At 43.1% G+C, this 17185-nt stretch overlaps 1 protein-coding gene across 8 annotated transcripts in view; it reads left to right on the forward strand.

Annotated features, from left to right (window-relative positions):
- Nucleotides 1-17185, forward strand: part of LOC133245097 (GON-4-like protein) — an 88650-nt gene that overhangs the window by 61460 nt on the left and 10005 nt on the right. For 7 of the 8 annotated variants that reach the window (XR_009735601.1, XM_061413008.1, XM_061413005.1 and 4 more), the window contains 10 exons: nucleotides 1789-1987; nucleotides 2534-2620; nucleotides 3662-3833; nucleotides 5487-5631; nucleotides 6707-6857; nucleotides 10840-10956; nucleotides 11366-13069; nucleotides 14210-14465; nucleotides 15089-15273; nucleotides 16130-16327. Coding sequence is in view for 7 of the 8 variants with exons in the window: in XM_061413008.1 (XP_061268992.1) it covers nucleotides 1789-1987; nucleotides 2534-2620; nucleotides 3662-3833; nucleotides 5487-5631; nucleotides 6707-6857; nucleotides 10840-10956; nucleotides 11366-13069; nucleotides 14210-14465; nucleotides 15089-15273; nucleotides 16130-16327 (3214 nt within the window). In the remaining variant the exon portion in view is untranslated. Of the gene's footprint in view, nucleotides 1-1788; nucleotides 1988-2533; nucleotides 2621-3661; nucleotides 3834-5486; nucleotides 5632-6706; nucleotides 6858-10839; nucleotides 10957-11365; nucleotides 13070-14209; nucleotides 14466-15088; nucleotides 15274-16129; nucleotides 16328-17185 lie in introns of those variants that run through there. The other variant, XM_061413012.1, reaches the window with a different exon arrangement.

A 17185-nucleotide genomic window follows, 5' to 3' on the forward strand; every position in this document is an offset into this window, starting at 1 on the left:
GCATTGAAAGTGCACAGTGTGATGATTTGATATACATATCAACTGCAGAAGGATTGCCCCATGAAGTTAGTTAATACTTCTGTCACCTTACATATTTACCTCTTTTTTTTGGAGAACATTTTCAAGATATCTTAGAGTCTGTATTTTGACCGACTTCTCCCAACATTTCATAGAAAACAATTCTAGTGTAGCAGAATAGAACCTAAGCACTTTTTATCATGGGGTTTGATCAGTAAACGTATTTCATTTCCACTCGTCACCTCTGTGTATGAACTTTAAAAATTTGGGAATTACGTAACTACTTAAAAATTCTTATTCCAGTTCAGTTACCTTCTGATATTCAGTTGCTCTGCTTGGGCTGCTGCTGCTTTTTTTCAGCTGGAAATGCAAACCTAGCTTAATATTTGAATAATTAAAATATCACATGGAAAGTGCATTAACTGTGCTCCCCATCCAAGTAATTCTTACTAAAATCAGGTGCAGGCTCTTTTCATTATCTAGCTTTTTTCCTTTGTTCTTCTGTTCCTCGGCTAGTTATGCAGATAATCCAGAGTTTTCAGTTCTCAGTAAAACTGTATGGAGGACAGTCTCATTCTTTAGATTTTCACCCTGTGCCTGTCCATTCTTGCAGTAAATACTGAAAAAGGAAACATAATTTTTATCCTCAGAGGCTTTGAAAAAAAAATATTATCATTTAGCTATTGCTACAATCTAGAGGATTTATTGAATTACGATAACCTGCTGGTCATAGCTGCTTGAGCAGGTTGTATCCTGGTTTAGAATAGCAGCTTGGGTGTCTTCTTCTGTCTCTCACTCAGAACTAGCATTTGGATTCTACTTCAGCCCCCAACAGAGTCTCTCTCTCTCTCTCAGGAGGTGGTGGGGAGAGGGTAGTGACAGAAAGCTTGGAGGAGGAATTTATTTAGAGGCTAATGCTTGGTAGGGTCATGCTTGAACCACCTTCTCACTATTCTTCTAGACTGCCGTGTGCTTCAGGGTTTCCCAGGCGGCACTGGTGGTAAAGAACCTGCCAGCCAGTGCAGCAGATGCAAGAAACGTGGGTTCAGTCCGTGTTTTAGGAAGAGCCCCTGGAATTAGGAAATGGCAACCCACTCCAGTATGCTTGCCTGAGAAATCCCATGGAAGGAGGAGGCTTGTGGGCTACAGTCTATAGGGTCGCAGAGTCAGACAGGACTGAAGTGACTTAGCATGTGTGTAGGCACCATATGTTTTAGTTTATGCCTTTTCTACTCCAAGCTAGAAAATCTTTGAGTTTTTAAGAAAGGAAGTCAGGGCAACCTGATTGGATAGGAGCTGGAGAACAGGAGAAACTGGACCTGGGGTGGGAGTAACATCTAGATTAGAGAACAGATGTTGTGCTTTGGGAAGATTCTGTATCACCATTAAGAATAAGTCCCAGATTAATGTAACTGTCAGTGGGATGTGAAAATCGTGGGTTCCCATTAGCTCCTTGGCTGCTTTGTTATCCAGACATTACCGCATGTTTAGATTTTAGTTTAATTTCACCTTCATTAGTGTATTACTTAGAGTACTGATTGTAGAAGAATAGGTGGGGGACGATTCAGAACCATCTTATTTGAATCTGTGCTAAGAAATATGGGAGAAGATTTGGGTAGGCTAGGAGTTTGCCTGTTGGCTAAAGTGAGACTTGAGGATTAGCAGTAAATGGAAGTTGCTCAGACTGGCTTAGCTCATGGTAGGAAGGAACTGGATGTGTTTTGGACTCGTGAAAATATTCAAATCTAGTCATCTCCCTGTGGGGGATAGGTTTGAGGAACCACTGGCCAACTTACTAAATGAGCAACATCGCACCGTGAAGGAGCTACTTGAACAGCTGAAGATGAAAAAATCTTCAGCCAAACAGCAGCAGGAAGTAGAGAGGGTTAAGCCCCAGAGGGAGAAAGTTCATCAGACTCTGATTCTAGACCCAGCGCAGAGGAAGAGGCTGCAGCAGCAGATGCAGCAGGTAAGACTCTTCTTGGTAATGTTAGTATTGGATCATCTTCATCTTTTGAGATGAAGCCAAAAATTAGCAGCTTGTGAAATCAGAAATAGGTGTCTTGGTAACCATTGAAACCACAGGACCACAGCATCTTCACGTCGGTCAGGACCTTGAAAAGTCACCATGGTCATGTCTGTATGGCTCAAGTCAGAATGCATATCAGGACTCTGGTAGTTTTCAGAATGATAGATTTCTAAGAATCTTTAGAAATCCTTTCTGAATTTCACAGCTTAACTGCCAGAGTAGTTTTTTTTTTTTTTTTTTTTTTTTTTCTTTTAATCTTAGTCCCTCTAGTTTGAAGTTAAATTTCCCCTGGTTCTGTCAGTTTGTTCAAGTGGAACACATCTGAGAAAAAATGTTTACACCAAGATACTGTGTTGTTCTCATAGTCTCTCTACAGAGTAAAACATGTAGGATAAAGTCATGAACATCTTGGTGTAAGGTCTTCTGGGTTCCTGAGATGACAGCATCATAACATGTCACACTGTATTATTTTCTTTTTCTCCCCAGCATGTTCAGCTCCTGACGCAAATTCACCTTCTTGCCAGTTCCAACCCCAGTCTCAGTTCGGAGGCCAGTACCACCAGGATATTTCTTGTAAGGTTTCAAATATCCCTAATCTAAAGAATTGTGTATGCAGTTAGTTAGGAAGTTATTTCTCACAGATGTTGACTCATCATAAGCTACATTTATTCTTCTCTCCTGTTTGTATTGGTAGGTATTCGTATGGCTTCCTGTGTTTGCTGTAAAAACATAAGTTACTGCTTCCCATGAAAGGACAGAGAGTGTATTCAATTGTCTATGACTGTTTCTCTTACCTTTTTATTGGGTACTCTTCCTCACCTGTAGATCCTCCCATCTTAGGCTTTCTTGTTATTCTTGTACTTCTCTTGTTATTGAATTCATCATTTATTAAGCTTGATATCAGTGTTTTACATATAAAATTTTGCTCATGGCATTTTGAAATATTTTGGAGGAAGGGCTTTTAATTTCAAATTTTGGGGAATTCCTTGGTGGTCCAGTGGTGTAGGATTCGTTGCTTTCACTGTTGGGGCCCAGGTTCATTCCCTTATTGGGGAGCTAAATAAGATCCCGTGAGCAGCAGGGAATGGCCAAAGAAAATTCACATTTTAAAATCTGAACTTTGGGGCCAATAATAGCGATGTTCTTTGCCTCTCGGGTAATTCTCTCTGGAATCTGAGGTGCCTCATAGTCAGAACTTCCTTGGATGGTCAGCAGATTATGTTTCCCTCTTATTGTGTTCAGGGGATCATGAGAAATACCTTGTTCTAGGTGTTATTCAGAGAAACAAAGAATTATTATTATTTTTTTAAGTAATGGGTCTCACTCTTGAGAATTTTAATTCCAGCTGGGGAGCTAGAACATACATCCAAATGGCTGAGGAACCCTGAGACTGAGAATAAAACAGGAACGAATTAATGTATCACACATGCCTAAACATCTGAGAACTCAGCAGAAGAGCAGTCTTAATGGAAAAACGTTAATTATGAAAGTCCTTGTGATGATTTTTATCTGTTTTTAGCCTGTTGTAGGAAAGACTGGTTTTCTCTCAGAGGCTAAGGGCTACTGGTATTAATTGTCTGGAACTTAGATGTCCTTTGTGTCCTGTTTTCCCAGAAAGAGCTGGGAACCTTTGCTCAAAGCTCCATCGCCCTCCATCATCAGTTCAACTCCAAGTTTCAGACCTTGTTCCAACCCTGTAACCTGATGGGAGCCATGAAGCTTATTGAAGACTTCAGCACACATGTCAGCGTTGACTGGAGTCCTCGTAAAACTGTGAAGAAGACTGGTAGGGAACAGATGGGTCCGCTCTAAGTTTTTACTTGCAGTGCAAGGTGGCTGTCTTACCCCACAGATCATTTCCTAGGGATAATTTCCTAGGGTTGGAGGAGACAGGGTATTTGTAATTCTTCCTTCTCTCTTTTATCCTTCCTTTGTGTTCGTTACCTAACTTGGAGAACTAGGTAATAATACTTGGGTTTAAGTAGAGGATGGAGTCAGTGAACAGGCCAGGGATGTGGGAGGTAGAGATGTGGCACTCATTGCTAATAATTGGACTGAAATAGATATGAGGGGAAGTATTAGGAGTTAGGTCAAGACAAACTGGTATCAAGATAAAGATGGAAGTCAAGTGGTAAAGTCAGGTTGTATTTATTAGGTTTTTACTCTCTTCTTCATTAGGATCATTTTATTTCCCATGATTATAGTAGTATCTCCAATTATGTTGATTTGGGAGTTAGGAACAAAGTAAAAATGTTGTACATTTGCCTGTTCAGTATTTCAAAGAAATTTCCAGGTTTGATTTCTACCGTTCATTGGTTTAGTATTTTTAAGTAAATATTTGCCCCTTAAATCAAATATTTGTTTCTGATTGGTTCCTGGTTTAGCAAATTAGTTGTGGTTTGATCTGGATTCGGATTTGTCTTTGGATTTGATTTTAAATCCCTGATTCTTACAATTCAGTAGAATATAGTTGAATTTAAGGGCATTATATGATAGACACAACTTTTTTAGTTATATGTTGGTAATGAAAACTTAGCACCAGACTACAGTTAAAACTTGGGCTTTGAAGGTGGGTCTCTGGTAGAGAATCCGCCTGCCAGTGGAGATGCGGGTTCAGTCCCTGGGTCGAGAAGATCTCCTGGAGTGGGAAATGGCACCCATTCCAGTATTCTTGCGTTGGAGAATCCCTTGATCAGAGGAGCCTGTCAGGCTATAGTGACAGGATTGCAGAGTTGGATGCAACTGTGTGGGCGTGCACAGTTACAAGTTACATGTGTAGGGTCCTGTGTTTTTCTTCTAGGGATATAAAAATAACATTTTTGCAAGCAGAAATATGGCTCTAGAGGTATTTATCTCTGGAAAGACAGAAATGCCTGGAAATTGAGAGGCTTAGACAGCAAGATAGAAATGAATGAGACTGAAGTGTCTCATCCTCTTTATGGTTTTTTTGTCCCCAACCTCAGGAGGAATCTGGGAGAATTTAATGAAAGTTAAGTAAGAATCAAATAGAAATTTGGAATACCAGATTTGTGAGGGAGATTAAAGAAGTTGGAATCTTATCCTGGAAGAAAGCATTGTTGAAGGTCACTTTTCTTTCAAGGATTTAAAGGGGGAAGGAGGTAAAAATTTTTGGAGCGTACACTATCTGCCAGGTATTGCTTGGTACTTTATAAGTGTTTATGTTACTTAGTGAAACAAAGACAAACAGTTGTCTTTGTTTCCTGTTACACAGGAAACAAAGACAATTTTTAACTTTATCTTTTTGTTACATGTTAGGCTGAGAATGATTGTGGAGACTTTTGGGAGGGGGGTATGTATATGGAAGGGCATCACGTTAGCTAGGGTTGGCTCTCTCTAAATGCCAAGATGCATTCAGAAGCTTTTGTGCAAGCCCTCTCGTGTTCTGGAGTTTCATTTATCATGAATTTTTTTCTTATAGCCTGTAAATTGCCCTGTTTGCCGAAGCAAGTGGCTTGGATCCTAGCCACAAGCAAGGTTTTCATGTATCCAGAGTTACTTCCAGTGTGTTCTCTGAAGGCCAAGAATCCCCAGGATAAGATTTTTTTCACCAAGGCGGAAGACAAGTAAGGATTTACTGGGTGGGGAGAAAAGCACAAAATACACTGAGATAATAAGATTATACTGTATAATGAGGAATGGACACAGAGAGCAGTGTAGATGGGCATAGGTCTATAGTATGTGCCTGTCCCATCAGTGCCAAATACAGCTCTTTTTAGGGGATGACATACACGTTTTTGGAAACATTTTAAGTTGTTTTTTGTCTTTTATAGTAAAAACTAACCTCATAGTCCTGTTAGTGGATGATTTTCAAGGGAAACATTTTTATCCGTTATCCTGACAACCCTTACACAATAATTTTTCTCTCTGTATTTATGTAACTATTGGCAATTTAAGTATGATTTTGTTTTGCTTTTTTTAACTTAATATATTCTTGACCTTTTTTTCTGCATTCCATGCTGTAGCGTTGTCTTTTTCTTTGTCTTTGTATATTGTCCTTTCAGGCAGCATTCATGGCCCTCTCATAGTCCTTTTGTTTGCCACTTTTCCCTCCCTCTCTTGTTTAGCTGTTTTAATGAGGCTTCACCAAGGATCTTTGTGCATAGGGCTTCTGAAACTCTTTGAGTTTTTATCTCTTTGGGTAAATTCTCAAGAGTGAGATTATTTGATAACGGTAATAAACACTTTCCTGGCTCTTAATGTGTGTTTCCCCGCTCCATCAGCAAATACGTATACAGGTAACTGTAATTGAGTATGTTATGTTGTGAGATAGTGTTGGTGTGGATTTAATATGTCTAGTATGGTGCCCAATATTCATTTTATATTTGTTTTTTTAGGGCCATTCTTCTTCCCTCAAGCTTTGTTTGTATTATTCCTGTAAAGCACATCATGTTGTGATATTTATTAGTGATTTATGCTTGGTTTTCCCTCTTCTCACTTGATGGGAACTGCTCATTGAGTCTTATTCTCATAGTCCTTCTTAGTACTCAGTAATTATCTGAAATTTTCTGTTTAGTTTCCATTAATGTGTACAAGACTTAGAGGTAGAAGAAGTAGGTTGCAGAATGTGGAGTTCGTCTGGGAGGCTTGTCAGCGGGATGGACTGTCAAGTGAGACTGAGTGTCACTGCCCCGTTCTCAGTTTGTTAGCTTTAGGCCTGAAGCACTTTGAAGGGACGGAGTTTCCCAAGCCTCTGATCAGCAAGTACCTTCTCACTTGCAAGACTGCCCACCAGCTGACAGTGAGAATCAAGAACCTCAACATGAACAGAGCTCCTGACAACATCATTAAAGTAAGTGCTCCCTGCCCGCTCCACTGGGCGCCTTGGCTGAGTGCAGCCTTTCCTTTTCTTTTTCTCAGTCTCAGTGAATAGCCTTTTATCTAACGCTAGTCTCTCCTAACTGCACACTAGCCCTCTTTCCTTTCCAAGGACATCGATCTATTATTTTCCTATGGAGTACTGTCTTCTTCCCCTGTTATGGATATTTCTGCTAAATTGTTCAAATGTAAAAATACTTATCAAATTTGTTTTCCTCTAGCTGTTCATTTTTTTTCCCCACTCTAAACCTTCACAGAGTAGGCAACAGTCCACTTATATCCTTCTTAATTGTTTATACTTGGATATTTGTATCAGCGTTATAAAGTATACTTTAAAGTGGGGGTCCTCAGGCCACAGACTGATAGTGGTCCATAGCCTGTTAGGAACGCGGCTGCACAGCAGGAGGTAAATGGCAAGAGAGAAACTTAGAGAGCTAAGCTGCACCTCTATTTACAGCTGTTCTCAGTTGTTCACACACAGCCTGAGCTCCACCTCCTGTCACATCAGCGGTGGTCGTAGATTCTTAAAGGAGCACAAACCCCACTATGAACCATGTTCACAGGAGAGTCTCAGTTGCCCGCTTCTTATGAGAATCATCCTAAAACCATCATGGGTCCCCCGCCCCTGTCCTGTGGAAAAATTGCCTTCTGCAGAATTGGTCCCTGGTGCCAGAAAGGTTGGGGACCACTGCTCTAAAGAGTAAAATATCGCTGAATCTTGTCATAAAGAACAATCATTTTTCTCCCTATTTCCTGCTAAGCAAGGTTTCTGCAGGGATGGTCCATTTACCTCTAATGTAGGATCTAGGTAGCATGTTTAGAATTGCTATCACTTGACTTTTCGGATTTGGGCCTTCTCTTAAACTGAAACCATGGAAGATGAAGACAGTTCTCTCCATGCTCTCTCACTGCTTCACCTCAGTTATATCACAGTGTAAGTTGGATTTTTTCCAGAGTTTATAAGCAGTGTGTAAAAACTCACAGCTGAGCCAGGTAGTGTATCATGATTACTTTGCTTTTCCTGCTGAGTATTTTGTTTCTCCTGGAGTTAATGATTGCAGTTTTGGAGGGTGAGTGGGACTTGGTTTATTATGTGTTTATTACCAGTTTCACTGACGTCTGCTTAAGTTTTATAAATCTGTCTTCAGCGTGTCAGGTATTTCAGGTGCTCTGCTGTCACCTGCATCGTCCTGAAGAAGTCGTTCCCGGAGCGCTCTGGTCCTGCTCTGCTTTACCCACGCTGCTCGCTTGGCTTGCTGCACTCATGTCTTTGGCTTTTTCTTCACAATTTTCCTGGGGTTTCATTTCACCTCTTATTTGTGTTGGATCCTCTTCTTTCTGTCTTTAGAAGTATTTTTATTTCTTTTTTCGCTGTGCTGGTTCTTTGTTGCTTCACAGGGTTTTCTCTCGTTGTGCAGGGCTGGGGCTGCCCTCCAGTTGTGGTGTGTGGCTTCTCATTGCAGAGGCTTTTTTTGTTTTAGGTCACAAGCTGCAGGCCATGCGGGCTTCAGTAGTCTTAGCACGTGGGCTCAGAAGTGTTGCGTGGGACTAGTTGCCTGCGGCATGTGGAATATTCTGGGAGTAGGGATGGAGCCCGTGTCCCTTGCCCTGTCAGGTGGATTCTTAACCTCTGGACTGCTAGGGAAGTCCGGATCCTCTTATTTCTGAATCCCACAACTTTTTGGCCTTGTTTTAGTGGAGCACATCCTATATTTGAGAAAAAAATTTTTAGATTTATATTGCTTGTGTTCATGGTGTGTCATGACATGACTTGACCAATGCAATTTCCTAGTTTTGCTATTGTGCTGTATACCTAGTTTTTATATATAACTATTGTTACTTTGTAACAAATGTAGATAAGACCTGTCTATGAAACTATAATTATTAAAAATTAAAAGTTTTAAATATGTCTGTGTTCTTTTCTCCCACTTTAGTGGTTTAACATTCTGGGTTGAAAATCACTTTAGTCAGAACAATTTAATGACTCCATTTTCATCTAGTTTCTAGCACTGGCTCTTTTGAAAGTTGATGTTCTTTTGACTCTTGAACCTTTATATAACACGTGTTTTTTTCTCTTCCTCTAGGACTACATAGGATTTTCTTTTTTCACCAGTGTTTTGAAGTTCATGATAATATACCTTACTATATGTCTGGTTTTACTAATTATGCCAGGTACTTGATGAACTTAACTTTGGAAACTCATAGGTTCCAGTATTGGGAAATGTACTTGAGTTTTGCATTGCTGGTTTCCTCCCCTTCTTCTGGTCTGTGGTCTCCTGCTGTGGTGCTCAGTGGTCCGATGTTAGGCCTCTCAGGCTAGTCTTCTCATCTTGTGTTCCTTCTTTTCTCCATCACTCTGTCTTCTTGTTGTATTTTCTGGGATATTATTTCATCTTTTTTTCTAACCCTTCTGCTGAGGTGAGTCATTCCTTCTTCTGTCATAATATCTAATAGCTTTTGTTGTTGTTTGTTGAATATTCTTTAATAGCAGGTGGCAGAGGCCTGTGGGAAAGCAGTAGAGGAAGGAGGCTACTGAGTTTTCTCACGTGTCCTTGGCCAGCATTGCACACCTGTCCTTAGTATGCCTGACAGCCTCAGTTCAGAGAACATCCTTTCCACCATGCTTCTGCCAGGGTAGGGCTACATCAAACAGGTAGCTACATCAAATGCTACATCAAAGAGGTAGCATTCAGGGTCTCACTGCCCCTTCAACAAATTTAAAACTTGTCTTCCTTATCTTGACCTGTTTTTAATTCTTCCATTTCTGGAGGTATCTGTTGTTTTATCCTTTTTGCCTGTCTTTGACATCAGTTTAGTTGGCCCTTACCTTTTCTCCACACGGTATTTGGCTTTCTTCATTGTCCTGTGTCACTTGCCACTCATCTGTCGGCTCTTTAGCTTTGAAGATGTTACTTTTACCTTTTATTTCATTTCTCCTTTCAGGCTTTTATCTTTCAAAATTTCCTATCTGTTGTTTTCTTGGGGTTTCACAGGGAATAGAGACAAATGGATGTAGTTAATCTGCCTGTTTTTTTTATTGTTTTCTTTTATAATTTATTTATTTGTTTTTCTGTGCTAGGTCTTTGTTGCTGTATGAGCTATTCTCTAGGTTGTGGTGAGTGGGGGCTACTCTAGTTGCTATACACAGGCTTCTCGTTGCAGTGGCTTCTCTTGTGGCGCACAGGCTCCAGGGATGCAGGCTTCAGTAGCTGCTGCTTCTGGCCTCTAGAGCACAGAGTGAATAGTTGTGGCGATGGGCTTAGTTGCCTTGAGGCATGTGGGGTCTTAATTCCCTGAGCAGCGATTGAACCTAATCCCTTGCACTGGAAGGTAGACCCTTCACCACTTGACCACCAGGGAAGTCCCTCATCATTGGTTTCTACTTGACTGTCTCTTCCGCTGTCTGTAAGCTCCTTGGGAGCAGGGATTGCCTCATGATCTGTATGCTTGGCTCGTAGCGCAGTGCCTAGTGCTTATGGTCAGTGTAAGCTCATTCCCTTCTTCGTTCGCTCTGAAAACTGAGCTGTCTCAGTCTTTCCGTTCTTCTTTCCTTCCCTTCCAATATTCTTGCACCATTATTTGCTTAAAGGGAAGCTTCCCTGTGGTCAGGATAAGGATTAGTAAGGCACTCCCATTGTGGCTGCTGAGCAGGAGCAAATTTTCGATAAGATGACTAACCATCCGCTTCCTTTTCTCTGTGACCTAAGCTTTTCTGGTGACCAGAATAAAGCTTATCAGAAGATACTAAGTAATGATAAAATATTTATTAATTGGAGATGAGCTTAATTTGAAATACAGAGCAGTCAGTATATGCTATTTGTGTGTGTGTGTGTATATATATATATATATGTATGTGTGTGTGGATGTTTCTCAGACCGCTGCCCACCACACTCCCCAACCTGACGAGAGCAGTTTCTAGAAGGAATGTGACTCTTGCTTTATTTCTTCACACTCAGTTTTATAAGAAGACCAAACAGCTGCCCATCTTAATGAAGTGCTGTGAAGAGATCCAGCCGCATCAGTGGAAGCCGCCTGTCGAGAGGGAAGAACACCGGCTTCCGTTCTGGTTAAAGGTACAGCGCTCCTCCTCAAAGTGTGTCAGGAGCAAAAGGTCACTACGGACCTGGCAGGATGTTCAAGGCCTGCTTTACACTCTGCTGCTTTAGCTGTAGAATTAGGACTTAAGAAATCTTCAGTCACCTTTCCTCTCCTATTTCTCCACCTCCCTCCCTCCCCAACTGGGGATTTTCTAACCTTTTAAAAATAGTGGTTAAAATGATAGTTTCTTAAAGGAAATTTAAGGAGTTTCTAGAGTATAAAATCAGGATGTAGTCTTCTTAGAAATATCTGCTATTCTGCAGAAAAATCCTTCTTAAAAGATGTCTTAAGACTGTCCTGTAAAGGCACCTAATATCTAGAAAGCCCAATTATTTTCCCCTAATTTCAGCATGGGCTAGATCTGAGTGTCCTTGTTCCCACTAGGCCAGTCTGCCGTCCATCCAGGAGGAACTGCGGCGTATAGCAGATGGTGCCAGAGAGGTCGGAAATGTGACCGGAACCACTGAGATCAACTCAGACCCAGGCCTAGGAAAAGGCAGCTCGGAACTGGAGAGTGAAACTCGGTATCCACTGCTGCTGCCTAAGGGTGTAGTCCTAAAGCTGAAGCCAGTTGCCAACCGTTTTTCTAGGAAGGCTTGGAGACAGAAGCGGTCCTCAACCCTGAAGCCCTTCTTTTTTGGACCCAGCCCCTCTCTCCAGCCTAGCTCCAGCTCTGGGAAGACACCAGCTAGGTCAGCTCACTCAGAAGCCCCTCCAAGCAAAATGGTGGTCCGGATTCCTCCCCTGATCCAGCCAGCCACGGTCTTACAGGCAGTGCCAGGCGGCCCTCCTCTGAGGGTCCCTGGGGGGGATAGTTTTGAGTCTCCAGCAGCGCTGCCAGCTACAGCTGCTGAGGCCAGGACCAGCTTCCCTCTGTCTGAGCCACAGACCCTGCTGTCCTCCGCCCCTGTGCCCAAGCTAATGCTGCCCTCACTTGCTCCTTCTAAGTTTCGAAAGCCATGTGTGAAACGGAGAGCCTCCAAGAGAAAGGGACCCAAGGCCTCTCTCTGTCTGAAGCCTGCCCCTCTCATCCACCCTGCGCCTGTTTTCTTCACTGTTCCTGCCACCACGGTAAAGGTTGTGAGCCTCGGCAGTGGCTGCAACGTGATGCAGCCTGTCAGTGCAGCTGTGGCCCAAAGTCCTCAGACCATCCCCATCACCACCCTGCTGGTTAACCCTACTCCCTTCCCCTGTTCGTTGAACCAGCCCCTTGTGGCCTCCTCCATCCCTCCCTTAATCGTCTCTGGCACCTCTGTGAATCTTTCTGTACCATCTACTCCTGAAGATAAAGCCCCAGTGAATGTAGATGTAGGTTGTCCTTTGGCTGAGGGGAAAAATGCCTTTCAAGGCCTCGAACCCAAATTAGAACCTCGGGAACTCTCTCCTCTCTGTGCTGCTGTCTTTCCCAAAGAGGAGCACAGCCCAGGGCCTCCAGCTACAGACAGAGTGTGCCAGGAACAGTTGTCGGAGAGCAGCGCTTATGGCTGGAGTATTGTGAAAACAGAGGAGGGGAGACAGGCCCCTGAACCGCTGCCTCAGGGCTTCCGAGAATCTCTGAACACCTGCCCTGAGGATTTAGAGGAAATGGTTAAGATGGAACCTAAAGACCCTGGGGAGGACACCTGTGGTGGATCCCTGGAGCAGGGCAGCCATGAGGAAATCAAAGAAGAACACTCTGTGGAGTCGGACACTAGCTTCCCAAGTGAGGAGTCAAGCAGGCCTAGAGAGGGGAAGAAACAGACAGGCCTCCAACAGGAAGAGCAGAGGAGTCAAGCAGCTCAAACCCTTTCGGCTTCTCAAGAGCCTCCTGGTGAAGGAAACTCAGGCGATGTGAGCAAAGGGTCCCCAAGGGACGCTTCCTTCTCCACTGACCCTGAAATGGTGCTTAGCAGCCCTCTGGGGAAGCCCGAAGACTTATCCAGCGTTGATGGTCAGTCAGTGGGGACCCCAGCAGGACCAGAAACTGCAGGAGAGAAGGATGGGCCAGAGGAAGAGGAAGAAGAGGACTTTGATGACCTTACCCAGGATGAGGAAGACGAGATGTCATCAGCTTCTGAGGAATCTGTACTTTCTGTCCCAGAACTCCAGGTGAGAGTTGGGCACTCTTCTCCAATATTTTGTGGATTCAGTAATAGATTTAATTTATTGATAGGCCACCTGCTTGCTTTTTGCACTAGAGATAGTCATAAAATCATTTTTGACTTTTGAATGTATTATGGAGCATAGTTTGGGAGTTGAGGTGAGAGGAGAGGGAAAGAGTTAAATGTTACATATTATATTTGATTTAAACTCATTTAAATATTAAATTGAATTTCCTGAGCACAATTTAAATGACTAAAAAAAGACAAAGGGTCATAAGTATGGACCCTGGCAAAGGAAAATTACCTTCAGAGGGGACTTTTTAAAGCTCATCTGCTCAGGGACTCCCTGGTGGTCCAGTGGTTAGGACTTGGTGTTTTCACTGCTCAGAACTGGGTTCGATTTCTGGTCAGGAAACTGTTGACTAAAAAATTAATCACAACCTCTAAGTAGAGAATTATTTTATTTGGTAGGAATGTTAAGGATTCTGAACTTGGGAGGCAGCATCTCAGTTCTCTGAGAAAACTGCTCTGAGGAAGCAGGAGGGGGAGTCAGGCTATATACAGTTGGCAACAAGAGGGTAGGAAGTCTGAATATCAGAGATTATTATTAAGTAGTAAGGAGAACCAGGTATCAAGTCAAGTTAAGGAATTTAGTGTTCTGTGTGTGGCAAGATGGAGCCTCTGGGCTCACTGAATTCATTCCTTTCATATGCACCTGAGCTATCTGGGGCCAAATCCTGTTTCCTGTCACCTTAAAGGGTGGCGAGGATGGTTGTTGGCTGCTCTTGCATGACACCCACTCCCCTCCAGTTCCTCACCAGTCACTGGGCGTTGGCATCTTCTGGATCGTAGGCCTTGTGTTCCCTTTTGAGAGCCCTCATTCACATTAGGAGGCCATGAATCACTGATAGCTGTGACATTTTTTGTCCTCCGATATGGCAAGAAATATTTCACAGAACTAACATCCCTCAAGCTGTACAGTGTGGCCAAAAAACAAACCCAAAAACCCCCAATCACCCCCTTTACCATCCACTTCTCACCCTCCCTTACCAGTTGATTAGCCGCAGTTCCTTCTGAAAAACTCCGTGCAGTCAGCCCGTGGTGAGCTATTACAGCCCTCATGCACACTCTTTGGGGGGGTTTGCAGGAAACAATGGAGAAACTGACTTGGCTTGCATCTGAAAGGCGCATGAGTCAGGAGGGTGAGTCTGAGGAAGAGAACTCCCAGGAAGAGAATTCTGAGCCTGAGGAAGAAGAGGAAGAAGAAGCAGAGGGAATGGAAAACCTGCAGAAGGAGGATGAAATGATGGACGAAGCCATCGGAGACCCTGCTGAGAAGCCTCCTGCCACCTTTGACTCCCCAAAGGCTGCTCCAGAAGTGGAGACCAGCAGGACCCCACCAGGTGAGTAGGACAGGCCTGAGTGGGGGTGGGTCTCAGGAGACCTCATTGACTCAGGGACATGTGCAGAGTGGCTAGCTTATAAAACAGGTGCCAGTTCCCAGAAGAAATCCTCTGGATCCTGCCTGCCAGTCGCCCTTCTCCCAAATAGATGTTTAACATGCTGCCATTGTAGAGAAGAGATGCTCAGAAATTTAAAATTTGACTCTCCATCAGCTGGTAGATTTGTACTCTGTTTATGCAGGTTTTTATACTGGTTCTTAATTCACATGTCATGTATTAGGTCAAGAGCTATGTTTATTTCAGAAAGTGCTGCTTGTTCTTCACCAGGACATAACCCCTGAGCGCCCAGCATCAGACCACACCCACTCTTTAGACTTCTGTGTTCAGTATGCAGTAGCTAAGCAGCTCATTCCATCCCAGATGGTGCAGTCATGTTGTTGACTCTGCATAGAGCTGACTTTACAGGAAGAGACGTACCTGTCATAGCCTTTTTCCAGCAGCTTTTCTCCCAAATTACTATGTGATGTTGATTAGGGGAGTTGATGGGGAGGGTGCATTTGATGAGTTGGGAAGAGCAGAGATTGCAAGGACAGAGAAACAGTTGTTTTCCTGTGTATCCTAAGGAGAGAGCATCAAAGCTGCTGGGAAGGGCCGGAGTAATCATCGAGCTCGCAGCAAGCGAGGCAGTCGGGCCCGGGCCAGCAAGGACACCTCCAAGCTGCTGTTACTGTATGATGAGGACATCCTCGAGCGAGATCCACTCCGGGAGCAGAAGGATTTGGCCTTTGCTCAGGCTTATCTGACCAGGGTAGGCAAATGCTGCTTCCTGTACCTACCAGCCCCTCTGTTTTTAAAATGAAGTCTGCCTTTCAGGCTGCACAGGAGCCTTCTCTGCCTCTACCTTTGTTTTCCTGGAAATACCAAAAGAACTGTGTGAGTGAAACCACAAGGACACCGAGTTCAGTCTTCAGCCGATTTATTATTCCTGCCCATCATACTACCCCTCTGTTGCCCTAAACCTGGGGAAAGGTGATTTCAGCATCATCCCTGAGAGAGTAGACTAATAAGAACCTTACCTGAGCCCTTGGCTTCAGAGGAACAACATGTACACTGACCAGAAAGTGGACCTCAGTGATCTTCAGGGTCATGAACCTGCCTGTTTTTCTCAGTGGTCCCTATCTCATTCTTTTGGTAACCACCTAATTCTTTATACCCCCAGCAAGTGGAGTTCTAGCAATAACAATCATGGGTTTTCTTGTTCCTGATATTTTACTAACATTCCTAATTTATGTATTATTTACCCTCAGATGATACCATGCTGAAATATATGTAGCAAGCACTCCTTATCTATTTCAACATGGAGGTGAAACCAGGAAGGAGAGGTCCAGGCTGTGAGCTAGAGAAGAGTTTACCTGATTTTGCGGGTAGCACTGTAATCCCTGGAAAATAGAAATTTTCGTATTCCTCGCTGTCAGAAAAAGAGCTCTGCCTTGCTCATGGCCCTGTGGCCTCCATTAATCATCAGATCTTAGGACCTGTCAGAGGAGTAGCCTCTGACGGATAATCTGGAGCTCTTTAACAGTAATTCTTCCTCCTTCCTCTGTCCCATCATTTCTTGAGGCCCAATGAAAGGGGATTGGATGATTGAAAGTCCTCTCATATAGGTCCGAGAAGCCCTGCAGCATATCCCTGGCAAGTATGAAGACTTCCTTCAGGTCATCTATGAGTTTGAGTCAAGCACTCAGAGGCAGACAGCTGTGGATCTCTACAAGAGCCTACAAATTCTGCTCCAAGACTGGCCTCAGCTGCTGAAGGACTTTGCTGCTTTCCTGTTGCCTGAGCAAGCACTGGCCTGTGGATTAGTAAGTAGAGAGGGGGGCAAAGACCACACACTAGGATCCCTGGGTCAGAGCAGGACTAGGCTTGGGTCGTGTTGATCAGGACTGTTCCAGACTCCTGGCTGTTTCCGTAGATAGCCTTCCCCTAGACCAGGGTCATGAGAGCCACCTCCTTTTCAAGGGATGGTCTTCCCAGCTCCTGTTCTCTCCTTTTCTTTCCATGTAGAGTGAAGGGTTTGACCATTGAGTGGAGACCTTAGGTATATCATAACCCTTTGCTCCTCACTGTTGCAAAACAGGCTTTCATTCAACAAATACTTATTGAGTACCTGCTATTTTGGGCAGAGTTCTAGGTACTAGAAATGTAATAATTATAAAAGACTAAAATCCTGTGCCTTCATGGAGCCTATATTCTCATGGGGAAAGTCAGGTGTTAAATAGTATATTGTATATTGTAAATATATATGTTATAAAAGTGATAAAATATATAAACAGTAAAATATGTTTAATGCTTTATAGTGATAATGTTGTAGTTTTATACACAGTGGTTTGGGAAGGCCACGGTGGTTACATGACATTTGAAATGTTGGAGAATAAGTGTCTGAACTTGAGGGATATCCCCATAGTTCTGGGTTTCTTGTCAGGATGGATAAACACAGGAGTAATGGATATGATATTATTATATTATTATGTTCATATTGTTATTAGCCTGATAGTCTTAAAGCAGTTAATGGTCATGGGATGATTATACATAATTTTTTCTTTATCATTATGAGGATCAAATGAATACATACGTGAAAATACTTTGTAAACTGGCATGTGTCTGATCTCACAATCTTTGAAAACTGTAAGCAACTTGAGATATAGAACTCTTAAGTCTTT

Source organism: Bos javanicus, chromosome 3 (genome assembly GCF_032452875.1).
Source record: "Bos javanicus breed banteng chromosome 3, ARS-OSU_banteng_1.0, whole genome shotgun sequence".
NCBI lineage: Eukaryota > Metazoa > Chordata > Mammalia > Artiodactyla > Bovidae > Bos > Bos javanicus.